Here is a 24,571-nt window from a genome sequence, read left to right as displayed (position 1 = left end):
GAAGGTCTGATAGAATTCCTGCACTAAACCCGTCTGGACCTGGGCTCTTTTTTTTTTTTGGTTGGGAGACCTTTAATGACTGCTTTATTTCCTTAGAGTTATGGGGGTTGTTTAACTGGTTTATCTGTTCCTTATTTAACTTTGGTACCTGGTATCTGTCTAGGAAATTGTCCATTTCCTGCAGATTTTCAAGTTTTGTTGAATATAGGCTTTTATAGTAAGATCTGATGATTTTTTGAATTTCCTCTGAATCTGTAGTTATGTCTACCTTTTCATTTCTGATTTTGTTAATTTGGATACACTCTCTGTGTCCTCTCATTAGTCTGGCTAAGGTTTTATCTATCTTGTTGATTTTCTCAAAGAACCAACTTTTGGTTCTGTTGATTCTTTCTATGGTCCTTTTTTTGTTTCTACTTGGTTGATTTCAGCTCTGAGTTTGATTATTTCCTGCCTTCTACTCCTCCTGGGTGTATTTGCTTCTTTTTGTTCTAGAGATTTTAGGTGTGCTGTCAAGCTGCTGACATATGCTCTTTCCTGTTTCTTTCTGCAGGCACTCAGCGCTATGAGTTTTCCTCTTAGCACAGCTTTCATTGTGTCCCATAAGTTTGGGTATGTTGTACCTTCATTTTCATTAAATTCTAAAAAGTCTTTAATTTCTTTTCTTTTATTTCTTCCTTGACCAGGTTATCATTGAGTAGAGCACTGTTCAGTTTCCACATATATGTGGGCATTCTTCCCTTATTGTTATTGAAGACCAGCTTTAGGCCGTGGTGGTCCGATAGCACGCATGGGATTATTTCTATCTTTCTGTATCTGTTGAGGCCTGTTTTTTGACCAATTATATGGTCAATTTTGAGAAAGTACCATGAGGAGCTGAGAAGAAGGTATATCCTTTTTTTTTAGGATAGAATGTTCTATAAATATCTGTTAAGTCCATTTGGCTCATGACTTCTTAGTCTGTCTACGCTGTTTAATTTCTGTTTCCATGATCTGTCCATTGATGAGAGGGGTGTTGAAATCTCCTACTATTATTGTGTGAGGTGCAATGTGTGTTTGAGCTTTAGTTAGGTTTTTTTTACGTATGTAGGTGCCTTGTATTTGGGGCATAGATATTTAGGATTGAGAGTTCATCTTGGTGATTTTTCCTTTGATGAATATAAAGTGTCCTTCCTTATCTTTTTTGATGACTTTTAGTTGAAAATTGATTTTATTTGATATTAGAATGGCTACTCCAGCTTGCTTCTTCTGACCATTTGCTTGAAAGTTGTTTTCAGCCTTTCACTCTGAGGTAGTGTCTGTCTTTGTCTCTGAGGTGTTTTTCCTGTAGGCAGCAGAATGCAGGGTCCTCTATGATCCAGTTTGTTAATCTATGTCTTTTTATTGGGGAGTTGAGGCCATTGATGTTGAGAGATATTAAGGAATAGTGATTATTGCTTCCTGTTATATTCATATTTGATGTGAGGTTATGTTTTGTGCTTTTTCTTCTCTTTGTTTTGTTGCCAAGATTATTAGTTTTTGCTTCTTCTAGGTATAGCTTGCCTCCTTATGTTGGGCTTTACCATTTATTATCCTTTGTAGTGCTGGATTTGTAGAAAGATATTGTGTAAATTTGGTTTTGTCATGGAATATCTTGATTTCTATCTATGTTAATTGAGAGTTTTGCAGGATACAGTAACCTGGGCTGGCATTTGTGTTCTCTTAGGGTCTGTATGACATCTTCCAGGATTTCTGGCCTTCATAGTTTCTGTTCTGTAATTCTGATAGGTCTGCCTTTATATGTTACTTGACCTTTTTCCTTACTGCTTTTAATATTCTTTTTTATTTTGTGCGCTTGGTGTTTTGACTATTATGTGACGGAGGTGTTTTTTTTCTGGTCCAATCTATTTGGAGTTCTGTAGGCTTTTTGTATGCCCATGGGTATCTCTTTTTTTAGGTTAGGGAAGTTTTCTTCTATGATTTTGTTGAAGATATTTACTGGTCCTTTGAGCTGGGAGTCTTCACTCTCTTCTATACCTATTATCCTTAGGTTTGATCTTTCATTGAGTCCTGGATTTCCTGTATGTTTTGGACCAGTAGCTTTTTCCGCTTTACATTATCTTTGACAGTTGAGTCAATGATTTCTATGGAATTTCTGCTCCTGAGATTCTCTCTCCATCTCTTGTATTCTGTTGGTGAAGCCTGCTCCTTGTTTTTTTCTTTTGGTTTTCTATATCCAGGGTTGTTTCCATGTGTTCTTTTCTTGATTGCTTTATTTCCATTTTTAATTCCTTCAACTGTTTGATTGTGTTTTCCTGGAATTGGGATTTTTGTGACCTTCTATGGGCTTCACTTGTTTGTTTATGATTTCATTTTTGTGGATTCAAATTATGATTTCAAGTTTTTTTGTGATTCCTCTCTGTAGGCTTTCCTTACTTGTTCTCCTTCATGCCTTTCTTTTGAAGTCCTCCAGCATCATGATCAAATATGATTTTGAAACTAGATCTTGCTTTTCTTGGTGTGTTTGGACACCCCTGTTTGCTTTGGTGGAGAACTGGGCCCCTGATGCCAGGCTTGGTTTCTGTTGCTTGGGTTCCCACCTTGCCTCTTGCCATCAGATTATTCTAGTGTTACTTAGTTCCTATTTTTCTGACAGTGGCATAAGCCTGTGTGTCAGGAGGCTGTAGACCTGTTTTCCTGTTTTTCAGCTGCCAGGGACTGAGTCTTTTTTTCCTATCTACAGGTCTTCAGCTGTTCCTACCAGGCAGGTCTCTTTGGGCAGCAGAAAAGTTGGTCTTCCTGTCTCCCCACCTCCTGGATCTGCGCCATTTTTCGGGAGCCTCCGCGCACCAGGGTTCCAGATGGCGCTGGTGTTTTCCTCTGGCGTCCTGAGATGTGTGCAGAGTGCAGTCTCTTCTGGTTTCCCCAGGCGTCTGCCTCTCTGTAGGTTTAGCCTCCTCCCATGGGATTTGGGTGCAGAGATGTTTATCCGGGTCTGTTCCTTCAGGTTCCGGCGTGTCTCAGGCACAGGGGTCCTGTTACCCTGAGCCTCCCCCACGGGAACCCAGAGGCTGTATACAGTTTCCTCTTGGGCCAGGGATGTGGGCAGGGGTGGGCAGTGTTGGTGGTCTCTTCCGCTCTGCAGCCTCAGGAGTGTCAACCTGACCAGGCGGTGAGGTCTCTCTCCCACGGGGTTTGGGAGCAGAGAGCTGCTGCGGGCCGGGATCTGCCGACTTTTTGTTATCTAATATAACTAGCTAAATTATTTTGCACGCAGTATGGTTTGTGTTTTGTATGCATTCTTTAAGGCAGCGTTACTGTGAATTTCATCATACCCATTTGATGGTTTGGTTCCTATTAGAAACAAAACAGGAATTCATTATGCCTGGGATCATAGTTCTCTGATTATTGTTTTAAAACATCAGTTTTGTCTTTGTTCTCCTTCATGAGTTCCTTAGTAGAGGAGACTGATTCGTGCTGCTGGCTCTGCTCCCCGGACAGATGCTGGGTGGCTCTGCAATAGGCAGGTGCCCAGACGGACCTTTGAAGGAAAGTGTCTTTAAAGGAAGATATAGTAAAGAAGAGCTATAGATTAAAACTCGAGCTATAGAGTAAACTCAGGTTTATCCTTTTGTTGTTGTTAGAGTCTTGTCATTTAAAAGAAAGGCAGTTGGAGCTTGAAATTTTTAAAATTTCTTTCTTTCTTATATTTCATCTACATCTCAAAACATGAAAATGTTTTCATAGAGTTTGACCTGAAATACAAGCTACATTTTTTCCATTTTTTATTGGATATTTTTTATTTACATATCAAATGTTATCCCCTTTCCCGGTTTCCTGTCCATAAACCCCCTAAACCATCCTCCCACCCCCTGCCTCCATAAGGGTTCTTCCCCACCCGCCTACCCACTTCTTCCTGTCTCCCCACTCTGGCATTCTCCTACACTGGGGCATCAAGCCTTCACAGGACCAAGGGCCTCCACTCCTATTGATACTGGACAGTGCTATCCTCTGATACATATGTGGCTGGAGTGTGGGTCCCTCCATGTGTACTCATTGTTTGGTGGTTTAGTCCCTGGGAGCTCTGGGGGGTCTGGTTGGTTGTTATTGTTGTTCTTCCTGTGGGGTTGCAAACCCCTTCAGCTCCTTCAGTCCTTTCTCTAACTCCTCCATTGGGGACCCCATTCTCAGTTCAATGGTTGGCCACATTCTTGGCACCCCTGTAGCATCAGCCCTTGAATGGCTAAGGCCAGAAGGCCACTAGTTCTAGTCTAGCCTGGGCAGCTAAGTGTGACCTCCATCCCAAGAAATGGAAAGCGGTATGGTGGAGTTTATTAGGCATACTTTTCCTGGGAGACATTTTATAGCTTTAGTGTAGTCTTTAAATCTATGTCTTGCTTTTATTTTGTGTTCAATAACACCACAAGGAAATACCACTTAATGACTTTTCTGATGAACACAAGAGACTTAGGTATGGAATCCTAGGTATGAAAAAACAACTAATTAAAGTTTCCAATAAAGAATTAATCTGTTATACATTTGTGTAAGTAATAGAAAAACTCAGATTCAAAAATTAGTGAATTTTGTTGTAAAATCACTTTGGCTAAGGCAGATGGATATAAACAAATATTGTTTCCTCTTCTCCAGATAACATTATTAGATAATATATAATCACTACATTTGTTTTTGTGTAGTTTATTTTACTAGTAATTTTGCTGTGAGTACAAATTTATTTGACTTTTATTAGTCTTTGAAATCAGTAGTAAGGCATATGGGCTTTTGCCACTGGAATAATTTGCTTTGGGAATTTGCTGTCAGAAAATTATTTCCTGGAGTAGGGTAAGGGTTTGATGTTTTCAAATGTAAAATTGATATCTCTTCATTGGGAAAAAATGTTATCTCATGAAAGACTTAGCAAGAATAAGATTCAAGAAACCCGGGATTTACTCAGCCATGTTTCTCTTGGTGATTGTGACACATCACAGATTCAGCAACTAATGTTGATTTCAGGGGCAAAAGCAATGTGAGAAATGTATGTCTTATTATAGATAACAGAAGTCACATGTGCGCATTTTAATTCTGTATAACAGCAAAGTTATATCAAAGTGAAGGTGGGAAATGTTGCCTCACCAGTAAGGGAAAATACTCTGTATGTATTGAGTGACCACAGGTCAGAGACACTGATGCCTACATGGCATGACACACTGTGTATTTGTGTGTGTGTGCATGTGCATGTTTGTGTGCAAAGGCTTAGTTTTTTCTTTGCTTTGTCACAGGGAAGTAAGTCATCCACTGCTAATGCAGTGAATGTCGGGAGAAAGGTTTTTTTTTTAATTTTTTTTATTAATCATTCCATTTGTTTACACCTCAAATAATAGCCCACTTCCCAGGAGAAAGTTTCAGCTCTGTTGTTTGTTGTTCTAAAAGCTGTTGGTGTTTTTATTCCTCCACACAAAATAATAATGATTGACATTAGGGTTTTGTTTCTTCAGTCTGTTCTTAATGTGTCCCCTGTGAGTGATAGGCCGGACTGTCTATCTGGTACTGCAGTAGAGCTGACCATCTGTATTCCTGTCATCTCAGGCTGCACAGAGCCTCTGACCTGAACTGACACACACAGCCTGCCTTCCTGTGCCTGTAGAGCACAGTGTCACTTGATTTTCTGCCGTAACCTTAGGTTTTATAATATTTTAATCTAAATCACATTTCAGGTGTGAGTTATGGTAAAATCTGTCAGGAGTATCCTAGGATTGAAGCAGAGGTGAGCTCTAAAGTGAAATATTCGCTTTACAGTGGTTGGGTCATAGGGTTTTACACTAGTGCAAGCTCAGATCTAGGACTACTATCCTCAGTATTGTATGTGTTATTGGATTTTATTTTATTTTGAGACAGGGTCTTTCTACAGACATAGGGGCCTGGAACTCACAGTGTCCTGGGGTTAAAGGTGCAACACGCCTTTTCAGTTTGTTTGTTATTTGAGACAGGGTCTTCCTATGTAGCCTTGGTTGGCCTTGAACTCAGGTCCACCAGCCTGTGCTCATAGTGCTCTGCAGGGATTAAAGGCGGTACCACTACACTCCTGGAAGAATTTCCACCAATGAAAAAGCCTCTTGGATATTTTCCAGTATAGCAAAAATGAAAACCTAATTAGCTGGAGTTCAGTTCATTAGAATCAACCTTCAGTTAGTCATTTCCTCTCCCACCAGATGCCTCATTAGACACAGAAGGGAAAACAACTAAGCAATTGGCTAAGAATTCAGCGTAAACTTTTTAGCTATAACCAAGGGGTCCTGGAATCTTAGTGGCAAGCACAGTGTGGTACACCTTGGATGATTCTTTGCTGGCTCTGGGTGATTGGCACTGTGTCAATCTGTCTGTCTGTCAGTCAGTGATTGACTCAATGCCTAGAGACCTCTGTATGAAGCAAATGGGTCAGAGGGGCTGAAAACCCTGTGCTCCAACAATGAAGCTCAGGCTCTAGCTTCCTGTGTGGCCTGGGTTTCTTCTCAAAAAAAAAAAATTTTTTTTAAAATCTGTTTGTCATCAGATCTCTAATTCTTATTTTTAAAATACGTCTACATTTTTCTTATTGTTTTGTTTTGTTTTATTCTTTTCTTTCTTATCCAACTTGCCATTTTCTTTACATGAGTGGAGTTTAAAGCTTACATGTTTATGTAACAAATTCGAAACGTTAGGAGGGGAAACGTTCTTTCCTGACTCACTTGTGGTTTGTATAGTGGCTCCGTTCAGTGTTACATTTCCTAGATGTACAGGGATTCAGCTTCCCAGGGGATTTTATTGTGGTGTAGCATCTCAGTCATCAAGGAGTAAAAACGAGCTATTCCTTGGGTGGTCACAGTGTTTTACAAGCTGTCCTAGTTCTCTGGTTTGTTTCGGTCATGCAGAAAACTGGGACTCTTTATCTTTTGTTACATTTTTTAAAAAATCAACTTTTTTTTATGCACATGGGTATTTTGCTTACACACATGGCTATGAGCTATGTCGATGTAGTTCCTGCTGAGGTCAGAAGAGGTTGTCAGAACCCAGGGGACTGGAGTTACAGGTGCTGTCCACCACTAAGTAGGTGCTGAGAATTGAACCCTTTTGGAAGAGCAGCCAGTGCTCTTAATCACTGAGCCATCTCTCCAGCACCCTTTATTAATTACATTTTCAGAAATCAGTTTCTTAATATTAAATTACTTTAGTATTTGTATAACTACAAATTAACTGTGTCCATGAAGGAAGTTGGCCTATAATTTTCAATTTTTCTCCATCCTTTTGATTTCAAGCATTGAACCCACAGCTTTGTTCTAATACAACCACTCTAGCTCTGAGCTAGAGCTCTGGCCTGCTCTATATTTGCTGTTATGTGCTAGACTTTGGTTTTAGTATTATTCTGTTCTCAAAATGTATTGGAAAATATATAAACCACAGCTGTGACCAAATATGAGAGGTTAAAACATGCACACACACACACACACACAAGCCAAAAAGACCAGAAAACAATCCTTGAGGGAACGATTCATCTTGGCGCACAGTTTCCTGTGGTTCAGACTGTGTGTTGGCCCCAGTGTTTCCAGGTGGCCATGAGGCATCATGGCAGAAGGACAAGGAGCAATGCTGCTCACCCGGGGGTGTCTAGCTAGCAAACAGACTGGAAGGGGTTGGGCACAAAGAAGGTGTCTCTTTCCAAGCATTTCTTCCAATTAGGATCCACACCCTACTTCCACCCCCTCCAGTAATGCCACAGTTCCACCACTCGCTCAGTAAAGGGTGGATCCATTGAGGAAGTCCGGGCCCCAGTGATGTAGCACCTCCACAGAGCCCCTCTCTGAACCCAGCTGCACAGGGAACCAAGCTTTCTGTAATGATGCCTGCTGGGGAAAAATCTACGCAGGCTCCTCTCCTTATTAACCTTTTCAACTTTCACAGATGTAAGATGTTCTACTTGCATTTTGTAATAATTCTAAATTTTTACATGACAGACATGGTACTTATTTGCTTATTTGTTATAATTATTTGTTATAATCATTTTGTGATAATTATGTTTTTACATGGCAGACATGATACTCTTGTTAATACTTGGAAAAACATTGTCATATATTACCTATTGCCTTTCAGCTTTCCTGATTACAGATGAACTGTCTGCCATACATTATAAATAGCATATTATTATTTGCTATTTTAGATAAAAAACATTATGTCTTTTTAGTGCCTTGAAAATTCAAAAATTCACTATATTGTTATATGGAGTTAATTGGAGGACATTATACAAGCCTGTAAAACCATTACTGTAATGACATTGCCTTTAAAATGTAATTTCCAAGTGATTGTGGTGGCACAGGTATTTTAGCTGCACATGGAATGTGGAAGCAGGAAGACTGTGGATTTGAGGCCAACCTGGACTGTATGACAAGACTCTGTCTCTAAATAAATAAACAAGTACAAGCATATTTGGGGGTCTTTTTTGCCCTCAGTATTAGTTTGCATATATTTGTTAAGTCATCCCGAGTTTCCATATTTTCTAGACTGGTTTCTACTGAAATTGATGCAAATGGACTCCTTGCACCATGATATCTAGATAAAAGAGAACCCCCATGGGTGCGACCCATAGCTTATGTGTGTGACCCATAGCTGATGTGTGTGACCCATAGCATATGGCTGAAGCTGTTTAGTTCCTAGTCTTGTAATTTAAGCCACAGCAGTATTCTCTAAAATGAGTAATTTAAATCTACTATCCTACGTACATTTTCCATTTTGTAGTCTGTTTTATACAATTGTAACTAATTCTTGCTCCATACCCTTTCTTCCCCTTTAGAAAAATTGGAAGCTCTACCACCCACTCCAGAACAGCTGAGATACGGTAATGGTTCTCTAATTGTTAAACTGATATGCATTTCTCTTTTGGACCTGAAAGAACTATTTCTTATAGTAGTGTAACAGTAAATTAAACCCTCCTGATAGAGTAATGGGTTGTCCTATTTTTTCATGTAAGAGCACTTTCTAAACTTGGCTGAAGATATATCACCGTATTATGGTATAACTAATATTTTTAAATGTTCTTATCATCTAGTAATAAAAGTAAATTTATATTAGAAGTTTTCTTAATCTGCATAAAATATGTATTATATTTTACTTCCTACGTAAAAGGATGTGTTGGATTTAGTTGGGTGACTGAAGAACTTAATTTTAGATTTAGGCTCGCTGTTCTCTGATGCAGAAAGTGCTTCCGGGCAGCCAGCGTTCACAGCAGTAAGAAAGTGCAGTTCCTGTGAGGAGGAGGACCTCGTTACTGAGTTGCACTGTTCTTTCTTTCCTGATGAGGACGAATGCTGCAGGTTAACACGGGAGAGGTGTAAAACAGTCTAGGGTCTTATTGAAAGTTGGTGAGAGAGAATCATTTAAAACTGGTGGTGAACTCGAGTAGGTGGTAATTAAATGGTAATTAAATATTAAATGTCATTTGCTAACAGCTGCTTAGCTATAGAATAGCGTTTGCCAAAGGAAATTGAAGAAACAGTGAGCTAGTAGGAGATCATTATTCACTGGAAAGCAAATTCAAACAACCAGGAAAAAACTAATGATAACTAATGATAGTTCTTTTCCTTCTCTCTCAGGTAGAGTGTAATTTATGTTAGGAATTAGTAACTTTCCTCAAACACCAAAACAGTTTAAGAGTTCTTTAAGATCTCTCTTCACAGGTAATCTTTCTGATTCTCCCAGCCCAGATTCTTGATTCTGTGTTTATAGTGCATACAATCCTATTCTCATTTCATAGGCGATGTTGAGATTAACTGTTTATGCAAATAGGTTTCTATGTCTAAATCCTTTGCAGTGGCAACCAAGTTTTATGTGGGGTACCCAGTGCATCCTTTTTTTTTTAGTTTTTCTCCTTTGAATTGAAAGTAGTTTTTAATTTATTTGACCGACTTGTTTAAATATAAAGATAAAGGCCTACTCCATGGTTCAACCTGATTAGTCTGGCAGCATGCCTTAGTGTTACTGACCAGGCCTCTCCCAGGAGAAGCAGTCAGCAGAATCTTAATTTAATGCCATTAACATCTTACTGAGATGCCATCACATCATTCAAATAAATGCCAAGTGATCTCAGCTGATTCCGTGTTATTAGCACATTCATGTTTCACAGACCACACTCGGACTGTAAACGTTCCAGTGTGCCCCTTTGCCTGTAGTTTATCTGTGGTTGGAAGTGTGTATTTGGAAGCTGTTTACTATGAAAAGTCAGGATGTTGAGTAGGCATCCAAAGGACGTAGGTGAAAAGTCAGAGAAGTTTCTGAGTTGAATCCCATGCCATCAGTGGAACAGTTGACTTTTACCGTCTTGACAGCTTTTGCAGTGATGATCACGGTGGAATACTCTGCTTCTTGTCATGAACATTGCTACTATGACAAGTGACACCGAAATGACTGGTTATGTCTATTGTGTCCTATCGATGTAAGATCTATACATGATGGTGCATATTATTATGCTGAATGTGACATTTCATTGAGAGTACTTGTGGGTAAAAGTGTTTATTTTTTAAAATTCCTGCCTAGTAGCATTTTTGGCTTGTAGAGCTCACCATAGCAGTGTCATGTTTTCATAACTTCCGGGTTGTATTTTAATGACATTGTATATTTAGCTGCATTAAAGGTGACTCTGAAGACACTAGCAAATATAGCCAGCGGGGTAAGGAACTGTAGTATAAAGCTCAGATTCTTGATGCTTACTGGAAAATGTAGTCAGCTGATCTGACACTTCTGTGCCTTAGCAGTTGTAAAGATCAGTTAGAATCGTCTTTTCCTGTTCCAGCTTGTAATCCGTGACCTCCCAGCCTCCTCCTTGTCTAACTATGACATTAGCTTCTTTTCCAGGCTAGTAGTCCTCAATGTAATTAGTTATTTTTGAGCATCTGCTCTGTCCTCAGCACTGTATAGTGTGCTAAAGAGGCAAATTTGAGAAAATGAGGTGGAATTATAGAATATGTTTTGCTACTTTGACTTTTAATATCCCAGGTTTCAGGTTATGCACCAGATAGATGACATGAGACGTGTCTTTGGCAGGAAGAGGCCTTCAAGCCACTTTCTGATATGGAGCAAATTCTGAATCTTACAGTTTCAGCAGCACTTGGGAATTCTGATAGGTTCTGAGATGTTAAAGGCTGCACATAGATGTCAGGTGAAGTTGAGGTAATTGCCTTTCCATAAAATTTCTTTAAAGAGTTGATGAACTTCCCTGGAATTTGAGTGCAGGCATTTTTAAAGATTACTATTACAAACCCTGAGATGAATAGCTTTGCGATGGTCCTCAGGCGGGAGAGAGAGAGATAGACTGGCATGTGTCAGGTACGTGAGGTCATTGTATGTTTACAGATTTACTCTTCCATGAACTGTGTGTATGTGCATTGCCAGTAAGGAGACATAAAGGCCTAAAGCTGTTTTTATGTGTTATATATTTGTGCGTTGTTTCCCAGTATAACTTCTGTCAAATAAACGTGCAGCAGCACGAATCCCTGATCATTCTTAATCCTTTAATTACATGTCCTGTTTTGTTTATTCTAAAGTTATCAAGGAATTAAAATATATTTTTCTGTGTTTTGATGTTTTTCAGTATTCTTCCACAATGCGATACCTTTCGTAGGGTTTGGCTTTTTGGATAACGCAATTATGATTGTTGCAGTAAGTCCTCACCATTTGTATTTTGAGTAAATAAAGGGATTAGTGTGCACTACATTTTCCTAATAACTTATATATTATACCTGTCAAGTTAATTAACAGTGAGCAAGTTCAATTTTAAAGCATCACATATATTAATTATGAAACTTTTGGCAAGGCCTGCAGACAAACATTTATGGTTTATTTGATTCTCTTCTAACATTTTTACTACGGAGCAAATGTGTGTGACGTATCTGGGGTTCTTGTGTTGGTGTCTGTTATCACGTATATATTATGTATTATGTACAGGGTATTTGATTAGTTCCTAGTTGAATTCTCTCATTCTAGACTGTCTTAGGTGTCTGGACATAGTCAAGGCTTTAGTCTCAGCATTTAATCCTAAAATGTCCTAAGATTCACTTTGCAGCATCTTCCACCTTGTTGCTTTCTGTAATATAAAAAGTCCCCTTTTAGCTGTGCTTCTAGATTGCTTTATGGAGTCAACTATTTTGGATATTAACAGTAAATAGATTGTGGGCTACCTAAATCCCTAGAAGAGAAAATAGCATAAATTACTTATTTCTTTCTATGTACCAGTGTGAAGTCCTAAGGAGGGCTTTTTACTGAGACTCATTTGAAAAAACAATGCTTTCCTGAGTTAGAACGCTGAGAATTTACTGAACTATGAACTATTGTTGAGGAAACTACCCAGAAAGATGGCGGGAGAGAGGAGAAGGTTGGGCGGTGGTGGGAAGGGGGGAGTGATGGAAGAATTTCTGGTGTTTTGGAATTCACCTGTCCTATGAATGAAGATAAATAGATTTAGTTTTAAAATAGAAATTTTAAAAAGTAAATTGCATAATTGTTTAATAGGCTACACCATTGTTTAAAATGTAAAATCAGCTCATTTGGGATGATGTGGTTGCCACAGGGTCTAGCGTTGCATCCAAATTAATGAGAACCGGGTTTCCAGTGGGTCCACCTGTCCCTTTGGTTTAAGAGAGGTATAGGGGTCACAGCAGCACGCGTCAGCTGCAGTCAGCAGTCACAGTGACTCTGGCCTGTGCACAGCTGGGGTCATAAGCACCTCTGCAGGGCTTCTTGGTACCGTGCCACAGCAAGGCCAGACTTCCAAAGGCTGACACAGGTTAGTTGAGTGGGCCTAAGATATAATTCCAGAATGGTCATTTTTAGGATTATTTTCCTAGTATACATAGAAGAATAAATTGATCAGTGTGTGTATGAATGTCAGATGAGTATTTAATTATTTAGAAACACACTGCTTTTCTCAGGCTGCTAACATTGAGTTGTCTAAATTACTGTTATTAATACAAAGCATATCTACTTGTAATAAAAGCTCCTTTGTGCTGAATTTATAAACTGTAGTTGATTGTGTACCCGTGAGCAGGTTGTCTGATAGAGAGCATCTGTGTGCTAAATATTTCAGTTTCCCAACGTTTTAGCGCTTGAAGCCACCATTGTAACACATTTCCATAATAAGGCACACCTTAAAGACTCAGATGCTGAAATACTGTCCTTTGCTATGAGCACTTGTGGAGATGGCACATTTTGAATAAAGGGGAGGATGTGGGACCCTGTGCAGTATCTTTTAAAAATGCTGGAGTGTCTGCGTGCAAAGGAACTGTTGATGGGACCTGACCAAACGCAGCCACAGACCCCAGTCACTTCAGTATTGTTGGCTACTTGCTTTCCTCGGGGCTGTGTCTCCTCCCTAGCATATCAGAGTAGAGTGTGTGTCCAGACCTGAGATTCTTAACTCCAGGTTACCAATAACCTGTTTACATAAATTCATCTTCAAGGACACATCTCCAGCTTTTACTGGAATAAGTATTTAAATCTCTGACTTTAACACCCAGTGAAGAGCAATAATGGTTTTGACAAAAGTGCTGAGAGGGTGACATGTTCCCATGAGGTGTTTCACTTGACTAGAGATGAACACAGATGAGTAACACAATGGACGATTCTCTGGAAGGGAACCAAGTAGAGTAATCATTGCCATTTACCAATGTGTCTTTTCCATTTGGTTTGTTTTTGCCCTTCACCATGGTTTAAAGCACAAATCACCTTTTCTCACTGTGGAGCAGATGTGAGTGTTTCAGACAGGGTGAGTTACACAGTCTTCTGCCCTGTCTCACCCTCTTCCTTCTCTTAGATGTCCCTCAATGACTTTGTACTCAAACTTCTCTATAGTCAACTATGATAGGGTAAAGTAGACCTTCATTGTTGACTGCTAGTAATAATATTCAGCCAATATTCTTAGGTTATATAGCTTATTATAATTGTATATTACTGGATTGCTTTTTGTAATTTATATTTTAGTCATTTTGGGAATTGATTTGTTTTACAATTCGACTAGGATAGAATTTTTAAGAATAGGTTAGTTGTAAGGTAAGAGTAATGAAGGTGATAAAGCGTAACTTTGATATCTGCTGTAGATTTATTTGTAATTCCCATCTCATCTATTAAAACAAAAGTTTTCAGAATACAGAACAAAATAAAGATTGTATTTTACTATAAATACATTTAGGGAATTGTTCCCCAAGCGATAAAGCACACAAACACTTCTTGGTTCTTCTTTTTGAAGGTTTATTTATTCACTTTATATATGTGAGCTAGCTGTCGCTGATGCACCAGAGGAGGCACTGGGTCCAGTCACAGATGGTTGTAGCCTCCATGTGCTTACTGAGCCGTCTCTCCAGCCTCCTCTTGGTTTCTTGCTGTTACTCTGTGTAGGGAGCGGTAGGCTCAGGCCTGGAACCTCATGCATGTTAGATACTCTGCACACAGCGCTACATCTTCAGCTCACACAAAGGCCTTAACATTCTTCCTGGGTTATTGACAATGCTTGCCTGCTGTCAAGGGTGCTGTCACACTTATGATTTACGTGTGCACGGCCCTGTAGTGGTGCTCTGCCGTCTTCATGTTTATGTAAGAAAAATATGTATCTTTGTTATTTTCTCTCTGTTCATGCTTTCCTTTTATTTTCCTCTGAAATCTGCTATTTTAGGTGCCTTCAGAAGTTAATAATTTTATGTGTCTAGGAGAGTGGTGCATCAGGCTGTTTGGTCATATTCAACGTTATGTCTTCAAGGGGTAGGACTGAGCGGAGGGACAAGAGAATCGAGGAAAGTGTCCTTCAGGGTTTGCGCTCTGGGATGAGCACTGGTTTTGTGTACCACACCTGAGGCTTCTTTTTCTTACTATTGGTAGTTAGTTTTTAATGTTCACTGCCAGGTCTCTAGGGAGTTTAATCTTTATCAAGGATTAGAACTGAAATAGCAAAATAGACCTAGGGCCTCCTCTGTCTGACAGCCTGGGAGTCATGCATCCCTGTCACCTCAGTGCCACCTCTGTTGTGTGGATGGGAAGCATGAGCTCCTCCACTTTACCCAAGGGGATGTAAATGTGGGGCCTTCCAATGAGTAGATCCAGTGGGTCCTCATTACTCAGTTCTCAGTGCTGCAAGCCTGTCAGAGTTAACGTTGTCCCACATAAACACATGAAGCCCAGCTGCGTTAATGGTTAAGGAGCCAAAGGTGTTTAGGAAAATCTTTCTAACAGTGGGTTCCCTAGAAAATCATTTAGTCTTTCAAATCTTTTGGTAAGAGTAAGCAATAGAACAATATGTTACAGAATTTAGCATCTATGCATCCATCTTTGTGTTCAAAGAGCTTTAAAATGTATTTCTGGGAGACTGAAAAGTAAAATTAAGAAACTAGAGGTTAGACTATTAATGATGAATTGATTACTACATGTGCTGCTATTTATTTTTAGGAAGGTTCAACTTTAGCAGATGAAATGCAATTGGTTATTTTGTCATGAATGTATATGTATACATAGAATTAGAATATAGAATATATAATAAATGTAGAATTAATATAGAATATATAGAGAGAATTAAGTGAATCATCTCATTCTGTGCACATTTATGGATATTTTCGGGTGTAATTGTATGTTAGCAGCATATTGACTTTGCAGTCTGTTTTTATTAGCACGTTGATATTCTTTTAGAGCCATGTCAACTTTAATTTTTTTTCCCAATCACTTTTCAGGGAACCCAAATTGAATTGTCTATTGGAATTATTTTGGGAATTTCAACAATGGCAGGTATTTAATAATAGCAAATGTTAGAATTCTATTGTCTGCATATTGTTTAAAAATGTCAGATTTAGAAGATATTTTATTTTAAATGAATTTGCTCATTGAAACGTTTATTTGTTTAGCTATCTTTAATGTTAATCTTCTGTTTCTTAGTTTTCTGTATATGTTTTTCCCCCCTGAGAACTTGTAATTTATGTTAGTTAGTGGGTAACAGAACTCAACTAAATTGTCTATGTTAAGGCAATTTTTTCTTATAATTCAATATTATCACCAAATCATTTTACCCTTTGTCACTATTAAGTTATTTTCAAGTTGAGTAGAAGAAAAACTGTAAAAGAAGTACTTTCGTTCCTTTACTTTCTTGAGTTGGGTTTCCTAACTTGGCTTTGTCCTTGAACTACCAATATCCAAATTTCCCAAAGCAAATGTCATACTGAAGACAAAACTATGAAATCTTAGTATGGAGATAGGAGTAGAAAATTTCTGCTATAATAGGTAAACACTCTATTAATGGAGGTAGAATATTATACTTTTAGGATTATGCTCCATTTTAGACCCTTGGCACCTAGAGCTATTCCTGAGCTGCTCCCGAGTACAGTTGTTACATCCAAGAATAGTTCGGCTCCAGAAGCCCAGCACTCAGTGCCTCTCACGCGATGTAATACTGTGACCTTTGCTGGCTTGGCTTTGATAATTCATTGTGTGTTTTTCAAATTTCCAGCTGCTGCTTTGGGAAATCTTGTTTCAGATTTAGCTGGACTTGGGTAGGTTCATTCATGATTTGTTTCTGTAGTTATGTTCTTACAGTTCTTGTTTTTATTATTCTTTAACAAGCCTTTAAAAAGGACAATTATTTTCCTTTGGGTTCTAAAACTAAAAGTTTAAGTTTAATATTTCTAAGTCAGTAGTACTAAATGTTTGGTGGACATTAAATGTAGTCGGGACAATGTGCCAATAAAACTAAGTAGTGGTTCCAAGGCTAGATAAAACCGTGTCACTATATAAGCAAAATAGAATTTCTGTTTATGGAAGATATATTTTGTGGACATCTACAATGGGAACAGAGACCTAAAAGCAAACCTCTGTCATTTTTCCACTTCCTTTTACTTACAAAAAGCCCAAAGATAAGAGATATGGCCCAAATTTGAGAACACTGACCTGCAAGGAAATAATGTCTAAGGCACACTCCCCCGCCCCCTCTCTCAGTAAGAGAGTGAGCATAGGGTCATATGCACTTATGCACCCCACCTTGAGCCACCCCCCGGCCTGCAGGCATGTGTTTGCTTGGCCATTTCTCTTTCTTTCCCGTGGCAGGCAGGGTAACACAGACGGAGGAGGCTGCCCTGAAAAGCCAGCTTTCTCTCTTCTTCCAGGTGGCAGATGGCCTGAGCTGCTTCCTGGGCTTGAGACGCCCAGAAGTTGGCATTCAGTATTGGCCAAACGTCTTTCTCTCTCTTGCTTTGTCATTGACATTGTTGTCTTCCTCTCTTCGCTACTGAAGCAGTATATTTTGAGATTTGGATCTAGTAGGAGTCTATTCAGCTCATAGTCTAGGCAGAAACAGTTTTATAAGTGATCTGACCCTTCATATTAGACATCTGTACTTGAGTTTGAGGCTAAAGCTAATTTTAAGGTTTTTGTTTTGTTTTCCTGTAGGGCATGATAACGATTTTATATTCCTAGAATTCTTGACATAAATCTTATCTTGATGACATTTATCTTATCTCTTTGACATTTCATTTTCTATTTCCAAACTTTAGCCTTAATATTGACAGTATTGAGCTTCTATAGCTTTCTGATGTATCAGTGGAATGAACTGATAGATTTTAAAGCCACTTAGTTTTAGATTGGAGTCTAAAGACTTTTATGAAGAGCTTCTATGTTTGAGAATATTTCTCCCTCTAGTTTCCCTTTCTCTCACAGGTATCATTTATGTGTTCCTAGATGCACACTTTCAAAACACTTCGTATCTGAAGCCAGAATGTAGCTTATGGTTGTTGGTGTGCGTAATTGGCAAACTCTTTTCTTTCTGCTAGTACCTAGAACAAGATTAATGGAAACTTAGAGTTGATCACATTCCCTGTTAGGCTAAAAGTTCTAGGCTGTCATTAGTACATTAGTCTGTTGTTATAAAAATATAAAAAATAAAAGGGTATCTTTTATCCCCACTAAATCTACACCACAGTGCCCAAGACATTTGCTGGATATCTTAAGTCTCAGTCAGCAAAGCCTCTCACCCGCTTTGCTCCATCCCATATCACACTGCGGGAGGCCTCTCTCTGAGCCTGGCAGCAATCTCTACCTATGCCAGAAACACAGAAACATCCCAATTCCTCAGCAACCCAGTGTCTCTAGCAGCTGCACACTTTCTTACACTTAAATCGCTACACGAAAGGACACATAACACAATACCCTTTGACCCAGTTGATACGATATAATTGCCCACTTAAACATACAAAACCCTGTATACATCCATCCCTTAAGAACATTCATAACAACCTATAAAGGTACAGCGTGGAATCTTAACGTCAGCTTCCATGTTGTCTCCCAGCTACTCTCTCTCTCCTTCCCTCTTCCATTCCCGTCTCCTCCCCTTCCTTCAAACTTTTCTCCCACCTATCCTTCCTTCTCGTCCAAGGATAGGCCTCTTTCTATCTTGTACCTGCCTTACCTGTGACATCATCCCACATTAGTCTAATACATTTAAAAAACTGTTACTTTCTGATCATAATTATTAAATCAAATTATATGTTCAAACATTTGCATTAAGTTTGGGGTACAGCAATTTTAGTATTATATATACACACACATATATTTGTATATATCATGCACCATGATTGCTCTCTTAAAGTAATGATAAAAATTAAATGCTCTTAGTCACTGTGTATCAAATATGAATTTGAAAATGTTTTAAGCCAGAGTCATCTACACATAATAAAATGGAAGCTGTAATTTCCCTGTCTAGCGTGAGCACAGGGACGGACTCTCGTTTCTTTTTGCAGTGATTGGTTTTTACTCTTTGCAGACACTTGCGTGTCTCTTTAAACTTTCTCCTTCTCTTGTTCTCTTAAAGCCTTGCAGGTTATGTTGAGGCCTTGGCGTCCAGGTTAGGCCTCTCAATTCCTGATCTTACACCAAAGCAAGTTGACATGTGGCAAACACGTGTTAGCACACATTTGGTAAGTTACATGACTTATAAGCATGAACCCAGTGGTCAGCATGGCAGTTTTGAGACTATCATTGATTTGAGTTTTACCTGGGCCTTGGACATTCTCAGAAAAAATAATTTGTTATCCCTTTATCTTTTTATTAGCATGCTTGACTGATTGAAAAAAACACAAAAATTGTTGTGCAGCTTGGTTAATATGAAGGACTTGAGCACCCAAAGGTTTTGTAATCCTTTGTTCATTCTGGAATGGATTCCCATTTATACTGTGGTTGTTCACTGGTGCTCATTTCTGAGCATTTCTGTGGACTGATAGGGGAGGAAAGGTCAAATAATAATGATTGAAATGTTGGTGGCAAGGATCACCCCTGCTCTAGCATTTCTAAGGCGAGCAAGAGGGGACATAGTGGGAAATAGTGAAAGGCATTTTAACAGAATGGGTGGCAATTGGGGTCTCTTAGCAACGGTCATATCCTAGGGCAATCAGGAGCCAAATAATAGTCTCTCTGTTGAAATATGAATGGACGAAATATTTAGATCAAAATAAGAATTTAAGACTGACTTTATTAGTATCTGGACGGAACCAAGTTGTTTTTATGCCATCTCTCTGAAACTGTAGTCCCTTTAAAGATAATTTACATAAGATTGACAGGTTTGACTATTAATATAAATCACAGGCATAACACCACCACAGCAAACAACAAACTACCATAATAACTGACTGAAATAGTGTAGTGTACAGTATTGTCAAAACGTTGATGTCTACTTTGAAAGTTTTTACAGATACTCCACAATCTGATTGCTAACTGGATGCTGTCCAAGAGAAAACATTCACTTCAGTGCTGCCGATTACAGAGCTAGCATAGCTTCCATAGTGTCAGAGGGGACTGACTGTGTCTCTCTGTTCTTAACTAGAAGCTCCAGGGGGAAAGATCAACTGTGTCTGGCTGGTCCTTGTCTCTGTTTTAACCAGCAGGGTTTAATATACAACAGAATCTCAGTAACTGTTTGTATGAAAGAAGGAAACTTAATTGAGGGGCTGAAGAAATGGCTCATATGTTAGGAGTGTCTACTGCTCTTGTAGAGGACCCAAGTTCAGTTCCCAGCCCTCAGGGTTCTCAACTGCCCATTGCTACAATTCCAAGGTATCCAGTGTCCTTTTTTGGCCTCTGTGCGCATCTGCATTCACATGCACACAAATAGTTAAAAATAATAAAATAGGCATTTTTAAGAAAGAAAACTTAATTGAGAAGTTTAAATTTGATAGTTACCAGGAATGTAAAATTTGGAATCATTTATAGAAATAAAACTTTAAAACTTCACCATGTAGGTTTCAAAATGAAGATTGCAAAAATCTTGGTGTGATGTGTATACTTACATACTTGATTAAGGTTGGCAGATGTGCATTTGCATTTTTGTCAAGTGTGAAAGATTCCATGACCATAGTCTATGATGATGCACAAACCTTAACATTTAAGTTTTAAATCATCAGTACATAGCACCCTCTGATGTTGTGTCTCAATTGTGGGAGTGTGTGGTAGGGTCCTTACCGTTAGGAAAGCTTTCAGAGGTCAGGAACCCACTACTGGGGGAACTGGAAAGTCTTTATACGGGATGTATACATAAAACTAACTTATTCCAAAACACTGTGCACAGGGCGGAGAGGCAGAGAGAAACACTGTTTCTAAGATGGCTGTATCTGATGTAAGTTAGCATACATGGATTAAGTACTGAAGGACAGGATACAAGAGTATGGAGTCCAGGCACTCTGAGAATAACTGGTACATTTCCCCCTTCTATGTTCCAGTCTTCTGATATTAAGAAACACATATGATTTAAAAATTGTATACTTGAATATTTCTTTGATGTCATGTTGTTTTTTCTCCTGTTCTTTTTAATTTTAATATGACATGTTCTTGAGTGTTTGGTAGCTTATTTTAATACATAGGTTTCTGTAATCAACAGGAATACAGTTGTAGTGGGAATTTCATAGTGTGTGACAATGGACCATTGTCATCAATGTTTAAGCAAGGATATCTCTTTCCAGGCCATGTACCTTTAAGAAATACTCTCCTCTGTTTCCTCAGGGCAAGGCTGTTGGGGTGACGATCGGCTGCATTCTAGGAATGTTCCCTTTGATTTTCTTTGGAGGAGGTGAAGAGGATGAAAAACTGGAAACATCAAATTAATCATCTTAGAACACCTATAAAAGATGTAAACTAATGTACCTCAGTCATTAAATCTACTGTCACAACATTTAGCAGACAGTACCAGTGCATAGATACGGGATCAAATAATTCAGCATGTACTTCGGAAACACTAACTTATTGTGGCTTGGTCTTCTTAAGACATCTTTTTAACAACTACTTAGTATCATTTTATGTAAATTATTGAGATGCTTTTCATCAATGGCTGTCAACATGTTATCTTTTCCTTCTATGTATCAACGTATTATTTAACTTTCAGTCATTGATACTGTACTGTACTGACTTGGGGTTTGCTTTCTTACATAACATGCACGGGATACCTATTTATGTCTTTATTTTTTTCCCTGATGGTTATAATTCAATGCTGAGGTTTCTCCAAGTTATTTAAGATGTTTAATATCAGTTAAAAATTGTAATTCCCTGCCTGGTGGCATCCCTTTTGTGGTATTTTATGGTAAACATTTACAATCATATAAATTCATTCAATTTTTAAAGTTCCACATCTTTCCAAAATGAAACAGTGTTTTAAGTATATCTGACTATTTTAATTTTGACCCACACTGTCTTTAAAAGTCAGAGGTTAATCAGAAAGAACAATTGTCTGGCCCTCCTTTTACATACACCATACATGCTAACAAGTGTACTTATTTCTGATTGACTTTTTACCTTTAATTTCCCAACTTTGAGCAATCACAGTGAATTCTGGTTTGTGAGAGAAAGGCAGTGCTTGGATACTTCCTATGTCTTAGAGTAGGGTTAAGAGAGCAGGGTAACTAAGAAACCTATAATGATATTTGGACATTAGGCTAAAAAAAATTTTTTTTACAGAAATAGAAAATGGAAATCTTCAAGGAGGTCTAGGGAGTGGATGACCAAGTTCAAGTGGTATTTGGGAAGTTCATGAAGCATCAGTTCTACGACTTTGGAAAGATTCTCCCCCTAATGTGTTATTTTCTCATGGAATGGAATGAGTCTATGCTCAGAGTCCCAATCGCATTAGATCTTGCTTTGTGACTTTTTTCTGGAAGAGTGTTTTAGAAACAACATGTATTTTCTGTTGCTCTTTGCTATCTAGTCAAATGTAACATGAGGAGTGATCCTTTCTCCTATTTTTGGACTTTTTTCTTCTCTCGTGGCGATCATAGCACAGCTGGTGAAAGCTGCTTGTGTCCGTGTTGTATGTCTGACCTACACGGTCCTGAGAATCCTGAGTATCCTGAGTTTTAGCTTTTGAACCCTTTCCCGCATTTGCTCTACTACACATGCTAAAAAGTTACATGTATCAGAATAAGTGAACATATGGAAGGGAGAGACTGAAGTTAGAATTTAATCCTGGGGAATTAAAATTATTCATGTCTGCTGAGTAGATGGCAAGACAAATGTCACATGACCATGCTTTTTAAATCTTACTTGGGAGTTTTGTTTGCACAAACTTTCTTTGGGCTCCTTTTAAAGATTTCTTTTCCATAAGAAATCACATCACATATTGTTCCTTTTTGTTCTTTGGGGTAACTTAGTCCTGTCGTTTATCATAGAATTTAAGGAAAGAACATAAAGGTAAAAAGACATCAAATTCTCATATACACAAGTAACATTCTCCTTTGGTCACATTAGCATCACGTGACTTGAGGTCGCAGACAGACTCGTCTGTATCTTTGTCCACGTGTCACACGGACAGCAAGCACAGGGTGCAGAATGATAGACTAGAAGGCACCTTTTACTTTCTGTGTAAACACGTGTGTGCTGGTTTCCTTACCTTGCGTATTGGTGGTTTTCCTGTCTTTGTTTTTAAGTGTTGTATTGTGGTGCTTAACTTTTCTCCTTATTAAATACCATCTCCAGAAACTCGTCTTGGAGTTTAGAAAACACTTTTGACTGTTCATTTCCTTTTTCTTTCTCTTAAAAATCTTCTAGTCCTTATTACCGGAATTTCTGTTAACAGAATTATGCCAGTGTCATTGAAGACTTAAGTAATGGAAGATGTAACTTTCACATGAAAGACATTCTAATTTTCAGTGAAAATTTTTGAATCATGTTTAATCAATAAAATGCTTTGAATCATTACCATACTTAGTTTTCAAAAGCAGACAAACAAAAAATTAAAGTCTCTCTGTCTTTGACCAAAGGCATCGTTTCTCGAGCTCTGGCTCTGACCTAACCTGGTGCTGTGCACAGTGTGATTTCTGAAGGTGGCCCCCTTACGTTAATGACTCCATATCACCCGTGTTGAGCGATTCTCGACACGGAGACTCTGACGTCAGCTGAAAGTGGACTGCCCTGGTTCTCAGAGCAGCTGTTCTCTGTCGGCGTTAGAGCTGCCTCGAACTGTGTCATACATAGCTGCTGTAGTACTGTTTGTTCAGAATCCATGTTGTTTGTGTATTATGATTTATTGACTTGTTGATGCATGTAAACCAGGTGCATTTTGTTGCCTCTGTATGTTAAATAGTGACCAATGTTTTTACGAAAGAATTGAACAAAAAATATCTTTTAAGACATTTGGAATGTGGTTTTGATTTTAAGATTCGGTTTTTTATCAATCTCAGAGGCCCTGGGTTATTCTATGACAGAGGAACAGATCAATAAATGCAGGTTTGCTATGGTGTGGCCATGGTATCACAGACCTCCCCTTAGAGCCCCCACTGACATGAACCCTGTGGAGTGTGAGAGAGAAATGATCCCATAAAACAGCTGCGAGCGAGCGCTGGGTCATAGTGCCAGGCGCTTCCAGGCCCAGCCACCCCAGACTTCAGTCCACTTCTGGCTTTTTCTCCAGGCAGGACATCAGTAGAAGGCTTTAAATTTTATAGTGCGTTTCAGTCTTATTCACATCCCCCCACACCCCCCAAGCTCTTCCCAGGTTCTTTTCACACCTGACTTTGAGCCCCCACCTCATCCCTCACCCCCTAACCCCCCATCCCCATCCCCACCCTCCACCCTGCCAAGGCCAAGGCCTGCTGACAAATATTCTGGGCCGAGTGACGACCTCACCCGAGTGTGGTTGGCTTATCAGGGCCTGGCTACACGCTCTTAGAGAAAACAGACCCTTCCTTTCCCAGCAACAAGACAATACGAGTTTCTGTCTTACACCAAAAGTTTGTGTAAACTGTTTTGAAGTAAATCTGCCTGGTTTTAGAATTCCACTTTATTTATGGACATTTTTATTTTTATAGTTTATAGTGTAATGAAATACCTGGGGAATAGAATCACAGTGTTTCATCCCCACCTCTTTTGAGGTACTCTGGTTTCTGGGAACGATTACTTAATCTGCCCCCACCCCCGTCTAAATTAGACTTAGAAAGTGGATTCCCTTTCTTACCACGGATTATTTGGATGATAGGAATGGTGTTTTGGACTCCAGTGTGATGGCGGTGGCAGTAACAATACCATTACCTCCCTTCTGTTAACACTGCCTGTTGCCGTGAGCTGCAGTGTTTCACACATA

General features: G+C 38.9%; 1 protein-coding gene across 1 annotated transcript in view; it reads left to right on the top strand.

The window, feature by feature from the left end:
• The window catches only part of Tmem65 (transmembrane protein 65), a 43,984-nt gene extending 20,359 nt beyond the window's left edge, over nucleotides 1-23,625 (top strand). The window contains exons 2-7 of the mRNA XM_032915801.1: nucleotides 8,795-8,839; nucleotides 11,588-11,655; nucleotides 15,705-15,759; nucleotides 16,475-16,517; nucleotides 18,827-18,932; nucleotides 21,007-23,625. Of these exons, the coding sequence (XP_032771692.1) occupies nucleotides 8,795-8,839; nucleotides 11,588-11,655; nucleotides 15,705-15,759; nucleotides 16,475-16,517; nucleotides 18,827-18,932; nucleotides 21,007-21,108 (419 nt within the window). The 3' untranslated portion in view covers nucleotides 21,109-23,625. The remainder of the gene's footprint in view (nucleotides 1-8,794; nucleotides 8,840-11,587; nucleotides 11,656-15,704; nucleotides 15,760-16,474; nucleotides 16,518-18,826; nucleotides 18,933-21,006) is intronic.
• The last annotated feature ends 946 nt before the right edge of the window (nucleotides 23,626-24,571 follow it).

The sequence above is a fragment of the Rattus rattus genome, chromosome 1 (assembly GCF_011064425.1).
Source record: "Rattus rattus isolate New Zealand chromosome 1, Rrattus_CSIRO_v1, whole genome shotgun sequence".
NCBI lineage: Eukaryota > Metazoa > Chordata > Mammalia > Rodentia > Muridae > Rattus > Rattus rattus.
The sequence above is the reverse complement of the archived record's forward strand: the minus strand, read 5'-3'. Positions and strand labels throughout refer to the sequence as shown.